Source organism: Cottoperca gobio, chromosome 16 (assembly GCF_900634415.1).
Source record: "Cottoperca gobio chromosome 16, fCotGob3.1, whole genome shotgun sequence".
In the NCBI taxonomy this organism is placed as follows: Eukaryota; Metazoa; Chordata; class Actinopteri; order Perciformes; family Bovichtidae; genus Cottoperca; species Cottoperca gobio.
Genome location: NC_041370.1, coordinates 935,022 through 956,495, shown reverse-complemented (window position 1 = coordinate 956,495; position 21,474 = coordinate 935,022). Strand labels below are relative to the sequence as shown.

The 21,474-nt window shown below is 42.0% G+C and overlaps 1 protein-coding gene across 3 annotated transcripts in view; it reads left to right on the top strand.

The window, feature by feature from the left end:
- LOC115021408 (N-acetylglucosamine-1-phosphodiester alpha-N-acetylglucosaminidase-like) overlaps positions 1–21,009 on the top strand; it is a 26,647-nt gene extending 5,638 nt beyond the window's left edge. The window contains exons 2-13 of one of the 3 annotated variants that reach the window (XM_029451854.1): positions 487–692; positions 859–1,126; positions 3,097–3,236; positions 4,977–5,085; positions 7,564–7,692; positions 9,485–9,690; positions 9,813–9,860; positions 11,671–11,799; positions 11,881–12,012; positions 13,180–13,261; positions 19,697–19,752; positions 19,808–21,009. In XM_029451854.1, coding sequence (XP_029307714.1) covers positions 487–692; positions 859–1,126; positions 3,097–3,236; positions 4,977–5,085; positions 7,564–7,692; positions 9,485–9,690; positions 9,813–9,860; positions 11,671–11,799; positions 11,881–12,012; positions 13,180–13,261; positions 19,697–19,752; positions 19,808–20,172 — 1,870 coding nt within the window. In that variant the 3' untranslated portion in view covers positions 20,173–21,009. Of the gene's footprint in view, positions 1–486; positions 693–858; positions 1,127–3,096; positions 3,237–4,976; positions 5,086–7,563; positions 7,693–9,484; positions 9,691–9,812; positions 9,861–11,670; positions 11,800–11,880; positions 12,013–13,179; positions 13,262–16,121; positions 18,005–19,696 lie in introns of those variants that run through there. The other 2 variants (XM_029451853.1, XM_029451855.1) reach the window with 2 other exon arrangements.
- The last annotated feature ends 465 nt before the right edge of the window (positions 21,010–21,474 follow it).

Sequence of the window (21,474 nt, the reverse complement as noted above, 5' to 3'; positions counted from 1 at the left end):
TATTTTATATATATATATATATATATATATATATATATATATATATATATATATATATATATATATATATATATATATATATATATATATATATATATATATATATATATATATATATAAGTTTTGTTTTGTTTTTTACCAATTAAAACAATAAATGACAAACAGCCAGTAACTGAAACAACAATTAAGAACATAAATATTAAAGCCATATATCTCAGTGTTCACACATCTTAGTTTAAGTTTCATCTTAGTGTTGAAAGTTTTAACATCACTTATTGTTTTTATTTCTGATTGCAGAGTTTCCACAGCTGTCGGTCTTTTAACTGTAGTTATTTATTTTCTTTAATTAAAACAAAAGTGACGAGACTTCTTTGTAGCCGGATTACCTCTTCTGATCCGCTCCAGAATGTAACGGCTTCTTCCTCATCACACGCACACACACACACACACTCTAAACCAGTCTTTCTTCATCGTCTCTCCTCACAGAGTCTCTCTGGACGATGATGTCCTGCTGCCGTACGCCCGTGGTCACGGCCCCTCCCACTCTCACCGCCGTGTCAGAGACTGTCAGTCCGTCACTCACGGTAACGCCACCCACGAGGCGCGGCCCTCCGGTAACCACAGCTGGCTGCCGGCGGCCGAGTCCACGGTGTTCGTTTCCTCCGTGGCGGGAAGCTCCAGATGGGTTTACGGTCAGTGACGGAGTCCTTGTGCTGAATCTGGATCTGATGTTTGTTGGATGAACATCTGATGTATTGAACCTCCGTCTGTTTATTTACTCCCTGACCTCTGATTCATTTATGCAAACTGAAAAATACTTTGGGTCCCTGAAGCGTCTCGGTGCGTCTTTGCTCGCAGGTCACATGACGGTGGTCCACGACCCGCTGAGCTCGGTGTCGGTGTTGGAGCCGGGCGGGCCGAGCGGCTGCAGCGTGAGTCGGAGGGCCTCGGTGGAGGAAACGGCCGAGGACGCCGGGTGTCTGTACGCCCAGAATGCCGGCTTCTTCGACACGAGGTCGGGGAAGTGTTTGGGCAACGTGGTGAGCGACGGCCGGGCGGTGCAGGACAGCGGCGGGGTGCAGAACGCACAGTTTGGCATCAGGAGGGACGGCAGCTTGGTGTTCGGGTAAGTTTTATGTTAATTAGCTCAGTGAAACGCAAACTCATGCTGATTGTGGACCTATTCCTACAGTCAGCACGCCAACAGCTTGTATTGTGATAGGGCGTGGGCCTGCATTCCTCAGGAGAGCTGTCATCAGGGTTGGAACGAGTTTTTAAACAGAAACTACATTTTGCATAAACTCAAAACTACTTTCAGTCTCATTCTCTGCTTCTCGTCTCCTCACGTTCCTGCTCTCGGCTCTAGTCTGAAGTAAACCACCTTTAGTTTAGTCACTTCCTGTTTGCATGGACCAGTAACTTATAACGTCTGCTTCAGTTTAATGGACTACGAAAACAAGCCACAGATGATGCGTTCAAGGCCCTCGTGACTCCCTGTTGCACCAGTCCAAAGACATTCACCTGCTTTCACATGAAAAACAACAAATGGAACTTTTCTTCAAACACTGCTCACTGAACATCAACATGTCGAGAAATAGAAAGTAATTCCTTGAATCCTCCCCGAGGATAGAACAGGATATTTATAAAGCTTTGAGGTCAACATGCAAACAAACCTGCACGCTCTCACACTATCTGTAAACCATGAACAAGTGAACCTGCGCTCAGTTATCTCTAAAACTCCAACATGATGCAACAGAAACCCAAATCCTGAAACACCCGGTTAATGTGTCACAACAGAGCCTTTGAATCTTTAAGTACTTCCACATTCTCTCCTTTATGTCTGTACATATTGGCTTCTGGCACGATCTGGTGTGACTAGTTTTAGTTTGTCCTGCATGTGTGTGTCCTCTGAATGCACAAAATCGGACCCCTTCCCCACCCGCCCCACTTCCTGCACCCTCGCTCCAACCACACCCATCTCTGTTTGGTGACTTTATCTTAGACGGTTGTGACGCATCATATCCCTGATGACACTCACAGACCAACAATCTAACACACACACACTCACAGACCAACAATCTAACACACACACACTCACAGACCAACAATCTAACACACACACACACACTCACAGACCAACAATCTAACACACACACACACAGACCAACAATCTAACACACACACAGACCAACAATCTAACACACACACACTCACAGACCAACAATCTAACATACAAATACTCACAGACCAACAATCTAACACACACTCACAGACCAACAATCTAACACACACACACACACTCACAGACCAACAATCTAACACACACACACTCACAGACCAACAATCTAACACACACACACACACTCACAGACCAACAATCTAACACACACACACACAGACCAACAATCTAACACACTCACAGACCAACAATCTAACACACACTCACAGACCAACAATCTAACACACACACACACTCACAGACCAACAATCTAACACACACACACACACACAGACCTGACTCTGGATCAGGTGATGTGAGGTAATATAAGGAGATTCTTCAGCCCGAGTTGAGGCAATATTATCAGAGTAAAAATAACCAGAGGTCACAGCGCTCAGTTGTGTAACTGCACCGGCTGCCAACAAACAATTGGATTTGGGTTAAAGTTCTGAGAATGAGACGAAGCCGCTTTAAACACGCTGAATCTGCCCCTCTGTGTCCGATTCTCATATTGAGTTGATGACATTAAAGTTGTGCAGCGAGAGGGAAGAGTAATAACATTATTCTTCATTCATTTTTCTCTTGTTTTACTTCTCATTCATTTCCAAACATGACATGTAGGTTTATCTTTATTCCTTTAGTTAAGCGTCACTGCGTCCCACAATAACTGGGTGTATTCCTGTGACAGCTGTGGGGGTCAGCTGATCTTTGTTTGCGTTTTGCTCCATACGTGCAAATATGTGTTAATGAGTTGTGCAGGTATTTGGTCCTGAATGAATTGGACACTTTGAAATGTTGCACTGATGACACGAGATGAAAAGTCAGATTCTTCCATCTAATGGTGGTAACCAGTCTCTTCCCCCCCCCCCCCCTTCCAGGTATCTGTCGCAGGAAGACGTGTTGGACCAGTCCAACCCGTTCGTCCAGCTGGTCAGCGGCGTGGTGTGGCTGCTGAGGAACGGCGAAGTTTACATCAACCAGAGTCTGAAGGCCGAGTGCGACGAGACACAGGAGACGGGTACGAAAATAATTGAATCCTAACATTGGTTGTGTAGATATGAATGATGATGCATCCGCATTTCATGACAGACTGCTGATAGGCAACCAGGGAGCCCCGTCCCTCCCCACAGGTAAAGCGTTAACAGCGCTCTGATCCGACCTGGAGCCGGTTACACACTACAGGAAGTACGAGGGGATCCTCCCACATTTATAACACAAGGCGCAAGAAGAAACTGAGACAATAAGAGTTTAAATTGTCCTGAATGAGACGTTGAGCTCCAGGCGAAAGGTTTTCTTTTCCACCTTTTAATGAAGAGCCACTTCCCTAAACTCTGTCCAATCCAGAGCGAGCAGTTTGACGGTTTGTTCAGTCACTTCCCCAGACAAGAGACACAAAAGGAGGAAGAAGAAGAGTCGTGTTGGCTCAGCAGCGAGAACGTTACATGAGAAAAGTTGATCTAAAGGAGAAAAATATTTGAAAGCAATTCATTATAATTCACCGCTGCAGCCGGAGGCGTTGTGTTTCCAGGATGTCCGTCCGTCTGCACCATCCTAGTAAACGCCGTGTCGCAGGAACGCCTTGGCACAAACGTCCACTTGGAATTTGTTAGTCAAAGGTCAAAGGTCACTGACCTATCAAAACACGTTCTTGGACATTCCTCAAGAATTCATACGCTAATTATATATAGATGATGAAGTGAGGACATTCTGGACGGACGTGTAAACTGGAACTTGACCGGTTGGCGCAGGGATACAGCCGTGAGCCGGTGATTCTAGTTCTCTAGTGAACTGTCGCATGCTGCCTCACGTTTGTGTTTCCCCTTTCACATGTATAAAAACACTTCCAGATTCTGGTGCAGAACAGAATCCCCAGAATGCAGGAAACGAAGTGTTTGACGCTCAAAGTGCTTATCTGTTGAAACGAAGCCTGGATCAGATCATCTTTAACAAGAGATAAGAATTGATAAGATAAATGCAATCTGGGGTTAAGATTCAATAACCCCCCCCCCTGTCCAGCTTCAGTCCCCTGATCAGCTCCAGGTCAGCAGTAATGAGGTGTAACTGTATCTCAGAGCGCCGTGTCGTGTTTACATAACACACACACAGCCGGTGACCTGACGTGACTCCAACTAAACAGTGAAAGCAAAGTTCATGTCACGGTTGTTTGTGTGCAAACGCCTTTTATAGTTACACACGTTGTAAAATAAATAAGGATGAGTTTTCCCAGAACTGATCTGTCTTTGCTTACATAACCCTGAACCTTGACCTCCGCTCTGTGTGAACTCATGGCCGACATTGTATCATCTAAATCGAGCAACATTATTTCCTTTTTATTTTCAGTTTTTAATTGATTTTCAGTTTGTGAATAAAGTTATTTTTGAATGACACAGATTACCTCCCAGCTATCCAGTCAGGATACACCTCTGAGTGAATGCCGTAAAAGGTCACACAGGTGACTAATAACAATAAGAGATAAAGTCTTTTTATTCCACACTTTCTCTCCATGGTGCCTCCTGGCCCGTCACAATCTCATTTTGTTGGACGATATATATTGTCCCAGATATAATTGGGATAAACGTTAATTAATGAAAAAGCAAGTAAACAATGAAATAAGTAATTTTTTAGGGCTTCTTCGTCTCCTCAGAGGGTTAAACTGAGATTAATATTCCACAGTGTGTCCAGCTGATACTCCAGCAGCTACACTAACCTTCTGCGATTCTGAAGTTTGAAGAGTTGATTGTTTCTCGTACTTTCACAGGGAAACTTCGCACCTTTGTGGACGTGGTGTCGGCCCGGACGGCGGTCGGCCACGATGCCGACGGCAAACTGATCCTGTTTCAGATCGATGGACAGACTGAAGTGAGAGGGTGAGAACATCCAAACATCTACGCAGATAGATGAATGAAAGGAAGTTATATTCTTTTATTTTCCTCCCCGGGGAGGAAAGAGCGCAGAGAAAACGTTTTATAATTTATTCTATGAACATAAAGTCACTCGCAGGCCTTTGAGTCGATACAAAGGTCGGAATTAAATATGCAGGGTTTGATTTTGCACGCTGAGCCGAACATAAAGGCAGAAAGAGACAACAGGCTGCGTTCTGCAGGCCGAGTGGCTTCAATCAGATAATTTTATTATAACTGTGAACGGCACAAATCACATTGAATCTGATCCTTTTCAGCTCTGATCCAGGACTCTTTCATGTCGTCAGATGAATCAGAGTTTGTCATCAGGTTCATCTGGAGATTAGACTGGAGATCAACAAACAGTTGAAAAAAAGAGGAAAACATGATAAAAGCAAACAAATAAAAATAATGAATAAATACATTTAATAGACCCTGACCCAGCTGTCCCGATCTGTCCCGCTCCGGTTATAACCCCGCACCTCTTTGTCCCTGGGCCCCAGCCAGAGAGCGCACACACACACACACACACACACACACTCTCCTAAATATATGCATAATACATTTAGGAAATCTAAGCTAAACATTATTCCCTTAATTTGATATATTTCTCTCCCCTTTTTGTTGTTTGTTCGTTACTGTTGTTTGTTGCTGTTCTTGTTTGTTCTTGTTTGTTACTGTTTGTTACTGTTGTTGTTTGCTGTTTGTTCGTTGTTTGTTACTGTTGTTTTTTGCTGTTTGTTCGTTGTTTGTTACTGTTGTTTGTTTGTTGTTCTTGTTTGTTACTGTTGTTGTTTGTTCGTTGTTTGTTACTGTTGTTGTTTGTTGTTGTTGTTTGTTACTGTTGTTGTTTGTTACTGTTGTTGTTTGTTACTGTTCTTGTTTGTTCTTGTTTGTTACTGTTTGTTACTGTTGTTGTTTGCTGTTTGTTCGTTGTTTGTTACTGTTCTTGTTTGTTACTGTTCTTGTTTGTTCTTGTTTGTTACTGTTTGTTACTGTTGTTGTTTGCTGTTTGTTCGTTGTTTGTTACTGTTGTTTGTTTGTTGTTGTTGTTTGTTACTGTTGTTGTTTGTTCGTTGTTTGTTACTGTTGTTGTTGTTGTTGTTACTGTTGTTGTTTGTTACTGTTGTTGTTTGTTACTGTTCTTGTTTGTTCTTGTTTGTTACTGTTTGTTACTGTTGTTGTTTGCTGTTTGTTCGTTGTTTGTTACTGTTGTTTGTTTGTTGTTGTTGTTTGTTACTGTTGTTGTTTGTTCGTTGTTTGTTACTGTTGTTGTTTGTTGTTGTTGTTTGTTACTGTTGTTGTTTGTTACTGTTCTTGTTTGTTGTTGTTGTTTGTTACTGTTCTTGTTTGTTGTTGTTGTTTGTTACTGTTTGTTTGTTTGTTACTGTTTGTTTGTTTGTTACTGTTTGTTGTTTGTTACTGTTTGTTTGTTTGTTACTGTTTGTTATTGTTTGTTTGTTACTGTTTCCTTTTGAGTTTTTCTGAATGTAACTTTCTTGATACTTCGTCGTTTTTATTCGCGTTTCTTTGTTGTATTGCACTATAAACTAATAAATAAAATGTAAAAGTTTGGAGTCTAATTCTATGAAGTTTAATACTAATAGTGCAGAAGAATCTTTATCTGCAGCTGTGCAGAGTCAACAGACGAACAGAAAAGCTTTCAAATGTTGATTTATAATTCGAATGTCAACGTTATGAATGAACTTTGAACTACAGGTCTACAAGAAGCTGCCAGCTTTAGTTAATGAGTTGTACAAATCTTTAACAGATAACCAGAGTGAGATGGAGTGATGCTGGTGGAGGAGGGAGGTGCTAGAGCATGTAAAACCAGCTGACCTCTTCAGAGTTCGTTTGTGAGATGCTGTAACACACCAACAGCATCAACCCGCTGAGATCGCTCCACCAATCGATTGCATTGATCCCTCCGTCCTGCAGCAGCTCGGGGGTGTTGATTTAATGATCCGGCCTGACATGTCTGCTGCCCTCAGTAAACGTCCCACAGGACCAAACGTGTGTCATGAATAACAGACTTTGTCTTTCAGCATTTTCACATTCAGTTTAGTTTCTGCTTAATGACACGGATGCTGTTCAGCACAATATTACATCAATTAATATATCTAATTTACATTGTATTTTCTTTGCATGTCTTTTCATTGTGTTTAAAGCCGGTGTTTGTGCACAGCTGCAGATAAAGATTAGGCTACACTAATATTTAAAAACATTAATAATAAACTTTATTTATATAGAAGGTAAAACATCCATAAAATAATAATTAAAATCAAGCAAATGGACAAATCATCATAAGACAATAAGTTAAAACAATATGACTAACGCGAGGTCGAACGCATCTCAGAGTGCAGCGCAGGCTCAGAAGTTTCATACGCTTTTCTCCATCTTTTCCCTTTTCAGTCCGAACTTATCTTTGTTGTTTTGTGTTTGCAGAATGAATCTGTGGGAGCTGGCTGACTTTCTGAAAAGCTACGGAGTCGTCAACGCCATCAATCTGGATGGAGGCGGCTCGTCCACCTATGTGAGGGACGGCTCGTTGGCCAGCTACCCGTCTGATCACTGGTGAGACACTTCCCCCTCCAGACATGCAGCCTTCTGCATCTCCTCCTTAAAGCTCTGCGATGACAGCTGTGACTACAGACATCCATACAACGGATGTTTTGAGTTTAAACCTCATTTTCATCTCTGTGGCCTCTGCGGTAATAAAGTCCTGCACCTCTAATGAAACGGCTAAATCGTGGCGAGAAGTAGGAAGAACTCAAAAGTGCGGGTTGAATTTCGTTTATCATTTATTTTACAAAAATTGTAAAAACAAAGTGGAATCTATATATACACAATGTTTCTATATATTTTATTATTTAGTGGGCTATACATATTACAACAACTTCTCTCGTCCTCTCTACTCGTGACTGTTGATGTCCTCAGAGCTGCACAGAGAAGTGCAGAAGTTAATGTTTGTACAGGATCAGTGCAAAATGAAATGATTTTGATGAAATATAATTATTTTAAGCTTATATTTGGTTCATCACACAGGATGGGTTCAAGGACCGTTGGAAATTTGAAAATGCAACAATAATTTCCTTTAAATGTTAAGTTTTATGCCTCAGAGCGAAGTGTTGAGTCTCCCCAAAGGAAGCACTAATACAGATTGTTGTGTGTGTTGTGTGTGATGATGTGTGTGTGTGTTGTGTGATGATGTGTGTGTTGTGTGTGTTGATGTGTGTATGTGTGTGTTGTGTGTTGTGTGTGATGATGTGATGTGTGTGTGTTGTGTGTGATGTGTGTGTGTTGTGTGTGATGATGTGTGTTGTGTGATGATGTGTGTGTGTTGTGTGTGATGATGTGATGTGTGTGTGTTGTGTGTGATGATGTGTGTTGTGTGTGGGTGTTGTGGCTTTGATGGTGTGTGATGTTGTGTGTGATGATGTGTGTGATGATGTGTGTGATGTTGTGTGTGTGATGATGTGTGTGTGTTGTGTGTGATGATGTGTGTGTGTTGTGTGTGATGATGTGTGTTGTGTGTGGGTGTTGTGTGTGTGATGGTGTGTGATGTGGTGTGTGTGATGATGTGTGTGATGATGTGTGAGATGGTGTGTGTGTGTGTGTGTGTGTGTGTGTTGTGTGTGATGATGTGTGTGTGTGATGATGTGTTTGTGTTGTGTGTGTGTGATGTGTGATGTGATGTGTGTGTGTGTTGTGTGTGTGTGATGATGTGTTTGTGTTGTGTGTGTGATGATGTGTGTGATGTGTGATGTGTGTGTGATGTGTGTGTGTGATGTGTTGTGTGTTGTGATGATGTGTGTGTGTGATGATGTGATGATGTGTGTGATGTGATGATGTGTGTGATGTGATGATGTGTGTGTGATGTGGTGATGTGTGTGTGATGTGATGTGATGATGTGTGTGTGTGTGTTGTGTTGTGTGATGTGTTGTGTGTGATGATGTGTGTGTGTGTTGTGTTGTGTGATGTGTTGTGTGTGTGATGATGTGTGTGTGATGTGTGTGTGTGATGATGTGTGTGTGTGATGATGTGTGTGTGTGATGATGTGATGATGTGTGTGATGTGATGATGTGTGTGTGATGTGGTGATGTGTGTGTGATGTGATGTGATGATGTGTGTGTGTGTGTTGTGTGTGTGTGTGATGTGATGATGTGTGTGATGTGATGATGTGTGTGTGTGTGTGATGATGTGTGTGTGTTGTGTGTGTGATTCCTGTCACTCTGGGAAATGAGTGTGTTTGAATGTGAGTGTGTGTGTGTGTGTCTGGGTGATAAACGTTGACACCAGGCTGCCTCTCAGCGCTGACCCTGCTTCATAGTGTCTGATGCTCTCCACCCCTCGGTCTCTGTTCCAGTGAATCAGACAGCAGGTGGCGCTGTGCTCGGCCCGTCTCCACCGTCTTGTGTGTCCACCAGCGGCGCTGCCGGCCGGCAGACTGCAGCGGACACGGAGACTGTGTGGCCGGACGCTGTCGGTGTCAGGAGGACTGGCAGGGCGCCGCGTGTGACTCCCTGGTGTGTTCTCCGGCAGCCTGCGGTCCCCACGGTGTCTGCACCACCAGTAAGTGTACAGGTGGAGCTCAGAACCAGGGTTATTATTGTTTTCTTATACTTTAGTAAAAGATCCGAATACTTCGTCCACACGCTGGTTGTTGTTTCATGTCTGTGTCCTGTCTGGTGCAGATGGTTGTGTCTGTGATGCTGGATGGAGAGGAGAGAACTGCAGCCAAGGTAATCACACACACACACACACACACACACTAACCCTGACCTTAACCTAAACATAAAGCGGCACATCATCATTTAAAACGTGTGTTAAAATCAATTAGTGTTAACGGGAATGTCTCGTCCAGTTCGTTGAACTTTGACACGCACATTTTCACCGTTGACCAATAGAGAGAAAAGATCAAACACTGCTAACTTGGTTGGCTGAAAGTCAGATACTTTAACATCTGATTTACTGACAGGAGAGCGACATTGTGAACGACCTTCAACTTTTGTACCACAAGCAGCCAGTATTTACAACTGTAGAGGTCTGACGATATGTGCGGGGTCCTCCAGCAACACCTCTTAGTTCGCTTACTTACTTTCTTGTTAGTCCAGTCAGAGAGAAGAACTTATTCTTTGGGAGTAAAGAATAAATATATGGGATGACAGAAAAGTGAGACTTGAGATATTTTGCATTCGTGGTAAAAACATACATTGTGGTGAAAGCGAGTGGGAAATAAACATTTATGCTTCACCATTGAGGTACATTTTTGTCTCTGGGTTTAAATTTTAAAGGCCCAATGAAATGGCACCGTTACTCTCTAACGGGATTTAATTCTTCACAGCTTTTTAAAAATATTAGAAATATATAAAAAATATTAGAAATATATAAAGACATATTAGAAATATATAAAAAATATTAGAAATATATAAAAAATATTAGAAATATATGAAAAATATTAGAAATATATAAAAAATATTAGAAATATATAAAGACATATTAGAAATATATAAAGACATATTAGAAATATATAAAGCATATTAGAAATATATGAAAAATATTAGAAATATATGAAAAATTAGAAATATATAAAAATTAGAAATATACAAAGACATATTAGAAATATATAAAGACATATTAGAAATATATAAAGACATATTAGAAATATATAAAAAATATTAGAAATATATGAAAAATATTAGAAATATATAAAGACATTAGAAATATATAAGACATATTAGAAATGCATACAAATTATTAGAAATATATAGAAAATATTAGAAATACATAAAAACATTAGAAATATATAAAGATATTAGAAATATATAAAGAATATTAGAAATATAAAAACAATATTAGACGTATATAAAAAAACATTAGGCATGTTTAAAAGATGCACCTGTATTTAATTTAATCTGAGATTTACTTCAGTATTTTTACAGTTTTATTTATTTAACAGTGGTGTGAAAATAATCTTCAACTCAGTTGTACTTTGTGTTTATAGCTAACTAGCATGCTAACACATTAAGCTACATCACATCAGTCCAGACACTGAGCATGTTAGCAGGCAGGTGTTAGCACGCAGATGTTAGCACGCAGATGTTAGCAGGCAGATGTTAGCAGGCAGATGTTATTACGCAGATGTTATTACGCAGATGTTAGCACGCAGATGGTATTACGCAGATGGTATTACGCAGATGTTATTACGCAGATGTTAGCAGTCAGATGTTATTACGCAGATGTTAGCAGTCAGATGTTATTACGCAGATGTTAGCAGTCAGATGTTATTACGCAGATGTTAGCAGTCAGATGTTATTACGCAGATGTTATTACGCAGATGTTAGCAGTCAGATGTTATTACGCAGATGTTAGCAGTCAGATGTTATTACGCAGATGTTAGCAGTCAGATGTTATTACGCAGATGTTAGCAGTCAGATGTTATTACGCAGATGTTAGCAGTCAGATGTTATTACGCAGATGTTATTACGCAGATGTTAGCATGTAGCTCAAAGCACCACAGCGTGTGACATTGATTTCTTGTTTTGTTTAAAGAGTGCCTCCCTGGTTTCTACGGTGACGGCTGCAATCAGACCTGCGTCTGTGTTAACGGCGGCTCCTGCGGCGCCGTCCACGGGCACTGCGCGTGCCCCTCTGGTTTCCACGGCAACACCTGTGAACAATGTAAAACTACGTCGTACTTTGTCTGTTTTAATTCTGAATGTTAAATGATCCCACTGAACGTTAAACGTGTCTCTGTGTCAGTGTGTCCTCTGGGTTCCTTCGGTCCGTCTTGTGCTCAGGAGTGTCGCTGTGACGACCAGTGTCCATGTGACCCGCACACAGGAAGCTGTAACACCACCCTGCGAGGAGAGACCAACAACACCGTACACAGAGGTACACACACTCACACACACACACTCAAAGTTCAGCCACTTTGGCAACTTTTTATTTCTAAGCGACACATTTTGCAACTTAAAAAGTGCAAAATATATTCAAATATGTTATTTGCAATTCATTCCCATGCATGCTGCTCTTCTCTCCCTCTCCACCTGCTAGAGGAGCATTTTACTCTTTCAGTTTAGAGCAAAAATACAAATAAAAATAAAAATGCCCCTGATAACCTGAAGACATCGTCCTCCCAGAGGTCTAAAGCTGCTCCCGGTGTAAACACCAACACTCCCCCGGTGCTCCGAGCTCCCATTCCTGGCAGCACGGCTATCTGCGCTAACAGCTAACAGCTAACTAGCTAACAGCAGCTACTGTCAGCAGCAGTTAGCTTTACTTTAGCATCTCTCTGCTCTTCAGGAAACTCCACAAGTCAGAGTTTTTGCTTTAAAATAAGTAGGATAATTGTACTATACACATACAGTATGTATATATATATATATATATATATATATATATATATACTGTATGTGTGTGTATACTGTAAGGGAAACCTGGTGATGTGGACAAAGTGTAAGTAGAGAAACGTGCGATGGAGACACTGACCATGTGTGACACTCCCTGTGTGTGTATCAACCTCAATGTGTGTGTGTGTCTGTCAGTGTTGATCATCAAGTGTGTGTGTTGAGGTTTAGCAAATGTTTGCACAGAGCAGAAGTAAAAACAGTTCAGTCTTTGTTGCTGTCTGTCCAAACAGAGCAGCGCTGTGTCCACTGGAAATGTTGCTCCTCAAACTCCACATCCAGCTCTCACTCTTCTGTTCGCACAGTGGAGTCCAACCAAACCTGTTAGTAAACATCTGTGGAGGGGCCGATATTTACAGCTTCGACCCACCAGCACTTCTGACGCTCATTGGTGGTGCGTTCAGGTGCTCCTGGGATGATACCACTCTCTGAGTTGGGAAATCGTTTTTATATAATGAAAATATTTTTGGAAAATCTTCTAAAATATTATTATACTTTTAATCTCAGAGAATTTCCAAGTTTCTTCCACTAAATTAACGACTATAATCTCTGGTTTTTCCTCTGAATATTACCCATCTCCTCCGGCTCCACAATTTGAGTATTTTTTTAATAACAAACGTATTCACACAGCTCTTTCTTCTTCTCTCCACAGCTGGACATTGTCTAGCCAAACAGATGTTTACATTTTGGAGACGAGATGAAGAAGCTCACAGAGAGCAGCCTCGTCTGACAGAGTAAGTGTCAAAGGTTGAGTCCCGTGACCCCGCCCTCGCCGCTCACCTTTTCACCTCTGCTGTGTCCGTCATTCATGTCGTGCTCAATGAAGCTTCAGAAACGTGATGGGTGTACGTGTAAGATGAGGAGAGCAGGACCGTTTAGAAGGAATAGGAAGTTTTATTTCTTGTGTCTTTAGTTGGCAGATGCAGATATTCTCCATCAGCTGTGAAATCCTCCATCTGCCAGCCAAACGTTGTCTTTTCTTTTCAGCCTCTGAAACACATGTCGTATATTTATATATATTTATATATATATATATATATATATATATATATATATATATATATATATATATATATATATATATATATATATAAATATATATACCGTATTTTCCGCACTATAGAGCGCACTGGATTATAAGGCGCACTGTCAATGAATGGTCTATTTTCGATCTGTTTTCATATATAAAGCGCACCGGACTATAAGGCGCATTAAGCGAAACAAAACAGTCAGATAAGTCAGTCAGTCAAACTTTATTAAACGTGTTCACAATAACTCAACATTGTTCAAACGTTAATGAGCGTATTCACAATAACTCCCAACCTTGTTCAGTTGTAACACGTAAAAAAAACAGTCTGATACCGCCAAATCAAACGTCATCTTCTTGCTTCCTCCACTTCCGTACCATTGATTCATTAATGTTGAATTCTCTCTATTCCCATGTTCTACTGCGTGACTGATAGCCTTGAGTTTGAAGTCCGCGTCGTAAGCGTCTCTTGACAGGTGCCATTTTGGGGTCCTTATACACACACACTGTAATATTATGGTGAAGCACAGAATGTATTACTCCGCGACGCTCCTGACTACGGTAGCCGTAATGCTGCAAGCGGTGCGTGTTATGCAAGTACAGCGCGTATCCCTATGCGTAGCTAGACAGTTAGCTAACATGCAAAAGTCCTCCAATAAAGATGCAAGGTTTGCTTTCTTGACTTTACTGTTCTTATTTTACTTCGTAAAAAGACAAATAGTTTCCAAGGCTCAAGCATCACAGACACAAACACAGTTTTTTAGCGTCTCTGCTCCACGTGTTGATCTCGCAGCTCCGTAAACAAAGATCCTCGCAAAGCAGAAGCGCTCACTCTGACACGCCCCCAGCAAACCAACAAACCAATGAGCGCTCACTCTGAGTCAAAAAACATGTCCCAACTCTATAAACATAGAAATAGGCAGCACAGTGCGGCTTTGTAGTTTACAAAGGTCGTACTAAAACATTTTGACAGAGCGCCGTGTACCACACAAAATCGCTTCGAGATCAGTAAACACAACCAGAATTAATCCATATATAAAGCGCTCCGGATTATAAGGCGCACTGTCGCTTTTTGAGAAAATTAAAGGCTTTTAAGTGCGCCTTATAGTGCGGAGGAAAATACGGGTAGAGATAGGAGAGGGAGGATAGAGAGAGAGAGGAGAGAAGAGAGAGAGAGAGGAGAGAGAGAAGAGAGAGAGAGAGAGAGAGAGAGATAGAGAGATGAGAGAGAGAGAGAGGAGAGAGAAAGAGAGAGAGAGAGAGATGAGAGAGAAAAGAGAGAGAGAGGAGGGAGAGAAAGAGAGAGAAAGAAGGAGAGAGAGAGAAAGAGAGGAGGGAGAGAGAGAGAAGAGAGAGGGAGAGTAGAGAGAGAGAGAGGGAGAGAGAGAGAGAGAGGGAGAGAGAGAGAGAGGGGAAGAAGAGAAAGATAGGTGGAGAGAGAGAGAGAGAGAGAGAGATAGAGAGAAGAGGATAGAGGAAGAAGATAGAGATAGAGAAAGAGAGATAAGGGAGGAGAGAAAGAGAGATAGAAAAGATGAAAATGAGAGAGAGAGGGAGAGAGAGAAAGAGGGAGATGGATAGAGAGAAAGAGAGATAGAGGGTAGATAGAGATATAGGGAGAGATAGAGATAGAGATATATAGATATATATTATATATATATATAGATTCTATATATATATAGATTATATAGAGATAGATATCTATCTATTATACATTTTTTTGTAACTTTTAAATTTTATTTAATTTTTTGTACCGTAGTTTTTATTTCCATTAATTTATATATTTTTTATTGTAATTCTTAGTTTATTGTATTTTGAAAGATTTTTTTATTTGCTTATATTTTTCGTGGTGCACTTTATATTTGTGTCTCTGAAGTTATTTATTTGAACATGTAAGTTTATGTTGGACTGATCAGTAAACAGTGAAGTATAATAACTCGATACATGAAGAAATAAAGTCGATGATGAGAAATCACAAACAGCCGACATGAACTGCGACATTTCACAGTTTGACGTGAGATATTTAACGGGGAATAATTCTCTCCATGAACACAAGCGTTCTGTCTCCTGCTCTGATTAATGGAGGCTCGTTGAACAGCGAGGCCACGCGGACCGCCGTTTGGCTCCTCGTCCCTCCGCGGCGCATTCACGAGCCTCCTTCCCTTTCTCATGCAAGTGAGGACTTGTGAGCTGTTGCTAAGGTTTCTGGGAGGCGCTTTGTGGACGGGCACTCTGGTCACAGATGGATCTTTTCATCTGTTTTTAAGCCTTATGATTGGAGCAGGTTTAAAGTGCGTTGAAGACTTCTGGGAACGTTGTCTCCGCTGCTGACTCCATTTTCACTGTTAAAGTGTTTATTGTCCTGCAGTCACAGACGAGTTATATTCATTAAAGAAAGTTAATCATTTAAACACAGTAACTCACTTTATTTAAGGTCATAAAATGTGACTACATTAATATTCCCTTAATGACTCGTTCGCCTGGTGGCTTTATGTCACTGGATGTTACCTGAGTGTCAGCAGCGCTCGGCTTCATGTGACGTCCTCCATGTTTCCGTCTCTCCTCAGGCGCTCCTGGCTGCTGGTCACCTTCACTCTGACCTCTCTGCTGTCAGTCAGCCTGCTGGTTCACCTCGTGCGGGCGTGCCGCGGCTCGGCGGGCGCTCACTTCCCTCGGCGTCGAGATTACTCCTACGTCCCGCTGACCCACATCAACGGGGCCGCGTCGCGTGCCGGAGCAGACGCCGGGAAATCCGGTTTTGGATTGGACGACTCGGACTCTCAGGAGGAAATCTGGTCTCCGTCACGCTCGGGGGGGACGGAGGACGCCGCATGAGGACGCTCGGGGGGGACGGAGGACGCCGCTCAGGGGGGACATAGATCATTTAATAGGAAGCTAAAGAAAGAACAGTTTTTTACATGTTTTTTTGTTTACAGCCTTTTAATTCGAAGATGAAAGAAAGTAGGTCAAAGTTTTATTTATTTTTAGGAACCCAAACTGCTGCAGGTACTTTGTTGGCGTTGAAACTGATGAACTTTGACCTCCAGCCAGCGGTCTGAACCACGAGAGTGTGTGTCCTGCCACCTTTGAGCTTCGGGAGCTTCCCCGTAATCCTGACGAGGACAAAAGTAGCGATGAAGACCAAAGAGACACTTTAATATTCATGGTCACGTTATTAGAGAATAAAACTTCAACAAGTCAGAAAGATTAACGGCAATTAAAGCCGCAAGTCCGGCCGTTATTTTTATATGAAGTTACTTTAACATGTTGCAAAATGTCTCCATGTGTTTAAAACTACAAGTTGAAAATGCATAATTAACTTTGGTATTCTTCTACCTGGACCCTATTTTCACGTTTTCTTTTAGTCGTAGTGACAACAAGTGAGTTTGGTGCAGTTTTGAGCGAGAGCGCTGCAGCTGCTAAATGTCGCTGACGCCTCAGATTGTTGTAAGTGGAGAAATAAAAGGTCTTTCTTCGCGTCCCACTCGATCCGCTCGGTCTGTTATTGAGTCACGTGACTTGTTGGTGGAAGAACACGACGGAGAGTCGGAGCCGCTGGTGTCAGTTAGTCGTGTTGGAGAACAGACGGCGTAGCTCAGCGTGAGAACAGGTTTTAATGTCGTGGCCGAATATCGAGAGTTCAGAACGAGTTTTCTCCCTGAGCGAGACAAAGAGAGGATCGAGCGAGAGGAAGAGGAAAACGTTTTAGTTCTCTGTCCGGTCATTTTTATAAACTGTTGGTGGACGGACATACTGCAGGTGGAAGGAGACATTGCAGCGCTCTCACTCAATATCAGAACCACTTCCAAACTTGTCCCCATTATTCACTAAGAGACAACAACATGGGAACACAGTGTCCAGGTTGAAAACCCCGAAGTTGCCCTTTAAAGAAGCCTCTATCTGTTCGTACACACTCTGTGTCTTACGCCTGCAGGCGTCACAGTTCAGCGTTGTGTGTGAGAGAAACCAGCTGCAAGGAGAAACGGACGAAGTTGAACTTCATGAGTCAGGCTTCTGGTCCGAGGATGTTTTCAACTCGTTGCCACGTAAACAGATGAACGTTGAACTCTTACCGTGACAGTTTGTTATCAACAGAGTTTCACATGTTTCTCTTTATGCACTGAGCTCCGTCTGAATGTAAAACAACGATGAGGTTAATGTGCACTTTTACATCCCATAAAGAACATTAAAGAAGCACAACTTTCTTTAAGATGCCACGAATTTAAACTGTAGAACTTTGTATCTCATCACGATGTCTTCTTGCTCCCCGAGACATTCTTTATCAGCGGGTTTTAAACGTATAAATAAATGTAAATATCAGGATTTAGTTTCGACACTTGTTCTTACGTGTCTTAGCTCAACTCCACTCACAGATTTACTTTTGATAAGTTTTAGACGTGAGGGGAATCGGTACTTTCAGGCTAATTTAAATAAAACATTTTAAAAAGTCTGTCGCCGTGTTAGCAACTTGAAAAAACAGAACTTCTTTCCTTCTATTGCTTTTCTGTGCTTTGCAATTATGGGGCAAAAGTTGCTTATTTGGCTAACTTAGCATGTTACCATGCTAACAGGTATTATGTTAGCATGCTAACAGGTCTTATGTTACCATGCTAACAGGTATTATGTTACCATGCTAACAGGTATTATGTTAGCATGCTAACAGGTCTTATGTTACCATGCTAACAGGTATTATGTTACCATGCTAACAGGTATTATGTTAGCATGCTAACAGGTCTTATGTTAGCATGCTAACAGGTCTTACGTTAGCATGCTAACAGGTCTTAAGTTAGCATGCTAACAGGTCTTACGTTAGCATGCTAACAGGTCTTACGTTAGTATGCTAACAGGTCTTACGTTAGCATGCTAACAGGTCTTACGTTAGCATGCTAACAGGTCTTATGTTAGCATGGAAGTATTCTAATGCTTCTCCCGCTGAAGAAGACGGGGAGATTTGATTCAAAGCTCTGGAGTAAGTTGAGATGTTTAAAGGGGCAGTAGTCAGAGTTTTATTTTGCTTTAACTTCTCACTATGAAGTAAATGTTGATTGCACAACGTGAGGGATGTAGAATAAACCATTGTGCAACCAAAACAGGAAGAGCGCAGCATTTAGTTTCCTATCCCCAGTTAGTAAAGAGGATCTGCTCTCTGCAGTTACTGTACGGACGGTGGAAAAACTAAATAAATAAAAGCAGCACGAGCTCCAAAAGCTTCCTGGTTGTGCTGTTAGCAGAAGAGTTATCATTTCATTATATTTCTTGCTTTTTCCCTGATGGTCTGAATTATTCGCCAAATGTGTCGCGAGGAGGATCTGAGCAGCGGCGAGAGAAATCTGCTCGACTAGGAAAGTTGAAAGGTTGCTGCAGAAACAGCTGGTGTTATAAAGTGCCGTGTTTGCGTGTCAACATGCTCATGTCAGTGGAGTAGGACACCTGTTATATCAGGAGGTTAGCGTGTGTGTAATAAACATGCACACAATAACCAAAACTGCTGGTTTGGTGTTTTTATGTGTGGAAATAATTACTTCTGTGTCTTTTTACAGGAGGTTAGAACACGGTGTGATTTTGGAAATGCTTGTTTTTCAGTGTGAGATGAAAACAATCCGCTGACTCGGCAGCTTCATGTCGGCGTCAGATGCTTCAGCGCTGTTAGTGCAGACTCATGCCGTCTGCTTTGACTTCCAGGTCAGCGGAGACCGAGGTTTCACCCGCAGGTCACTGCACCTTTAGTGTACTGCAGCGTTCACTCGACCTCTGACCTCCAACACGGGCCGCACCGTCGACCTGCACACTTTGTAACCGCCTCCATGCAGCTAAACTGCGTTCTTCAGTAGAAGTTAAACACGTGGTTGTGAGTTGAAACGCAACAAAACTACTTGGATTAAAATAAGAACTTCTGTTATTTACGGATTCTTTATATTTCTTTATATATAATCATTATATATAATCATTATATATAATGATTATATATAATATGATTATTTATAATATAATGATTATATATTATATAATCAGATTATATATTATATCTTTATATCTTTATATTTAAAGTGGTGGCTCACTTCTCATGCAGCTGACTCACTTTCTTCCTCAAGTTATTTGCTGGAGAGGAAACGCTGCGTTTTCTGATTCCCTGTTAATTAAGAGTTTATGAGCTGCAGAGGAGCAGCACAGACGAGGGTCGGAGCAGCACAGACGAGGGTCGGAGCAGCACAGACGAGGGTCGGAGCAGCACAGACGAGCAGCACAGACGAGGGTCGGAGCAGCACAGACGAGGGTCGGAGCAGCACAGACGAGCAGCACAGACGAGGGTCGGAGCAGCACAGACGAGGGTCGGAGCAGCACAGACGAGGGTCGGAGCAGCACAGACGAGCAGCACAGACGAGGGTCGGAGCAGCACAGACGAGGGTCGGAGCAGCACAGACGAGGGTCGGAGCAGCACAGACGAGCAGCACAGACGAGGGTCGGAGCAGCACAGACGAGGGTCGGAGCAGCACAGACGAGGGTCGGAGCAGCACAGACGAGGGTCGGAGCAGCACAGACGAGGGTCGGAGCAGCACAGACGGAGGGTCGGAGCAGCACAGACGAGGGTCGCGTGCGTGGACAGAGTCACATGATTAATTCGGTGTAAAACAAATGTCATATTTTCGATATTTGTCTGAATATTTTGTATATTTATTCGTAGAATTTATTTATTTTTATATTTATTCCGTTTGTAATTTATCTTTTTTAGTTTTATAAATGTGTTGAGCAGTAAATGTTCTTTTTTAATTTCTTTATATTTGATCATTTTGAAGGTGAGAACAAACGTTACTCAATAAGTGTTTAGTGGCAACAACACGAGGTCGTTGACCCCCGCCGTGCTCACAGAGGACAGGATTGTGCAACACACACTCACACTCACACACACTCTCACACACACACACACACACACTCACGGTAAACATTAGCCACACTGTGTAAAGACGCAGCAGCAGGAGGGCGCGGTGCATTGTTGTGACGGATGGATGTGATGTGTGACACTGATCACTTATTATGTTGGCAAATGGGACATTTTGTTCATGACCCACTCTCTCTCTCACAAACACACACACATACACACACACACACACACGCACACTCATACACTCACACACACACACACAGTACTGAACACTGTGTGTGCTTCATTATAACAGCTGATTGGACAACATGATGAATTTCAGTCTCATTCATGAAACTCCTGAAAACAAACGTTTCCTTAAATAAAGTTTTCCTCACTTTGAAAATAAAACACAAACTGCTTTAAAGGTCCAATCTGTAAAAACAAGATGTTATATATGCGTCCTTACACTATCCCAAATGGTTCCTTCCTTCCTCTCTACCTTCCTTACTTCCTTCCTTCCTTCCTTCCTACCTCTCTACCTTCCTTCCTACCTTCCTTCCTTCCTACCTCTCTACCTTCCTTCCTACCTTCCTTCCTACTTCTCTACCTCTCTACCTTCCTTCCTACCTTCCTTCCTACCTCTCTACCTTCCTTCCTACCTCTCTTCCTTCCTTCCTACCTCTCTACCTCTCTTCCTTCCTTCCTACCTTCCTTCCTTCCTACCTCTCTACCTTCCTTCCTACCTCTCTACCTTCCTTCCTACCTCTCTACCTCTCTACCTTCCTTCCTACCTCTCTACCTCTCTACCTTCCTTCCTACCTTCCTTCCTACCTCTCTACCTCTCTACCTTCCTTCCTACCTCTCTACCTTCCTTCCTACCTCTCTTCCTTCCTTCCTACCTCTCTACCTCTCTTCCTTCCTTCCTACCTCTCTACCTTTCTGCTGCTGAAGCTCGCTGCAGACGGACGTCAACAAGTTATTTTGTTTGTGATTTGATTGAGAGAGTAGCAGAACATGACATATTGTGTGTTTAAGTATCCGCAGCATTTATTTATCAT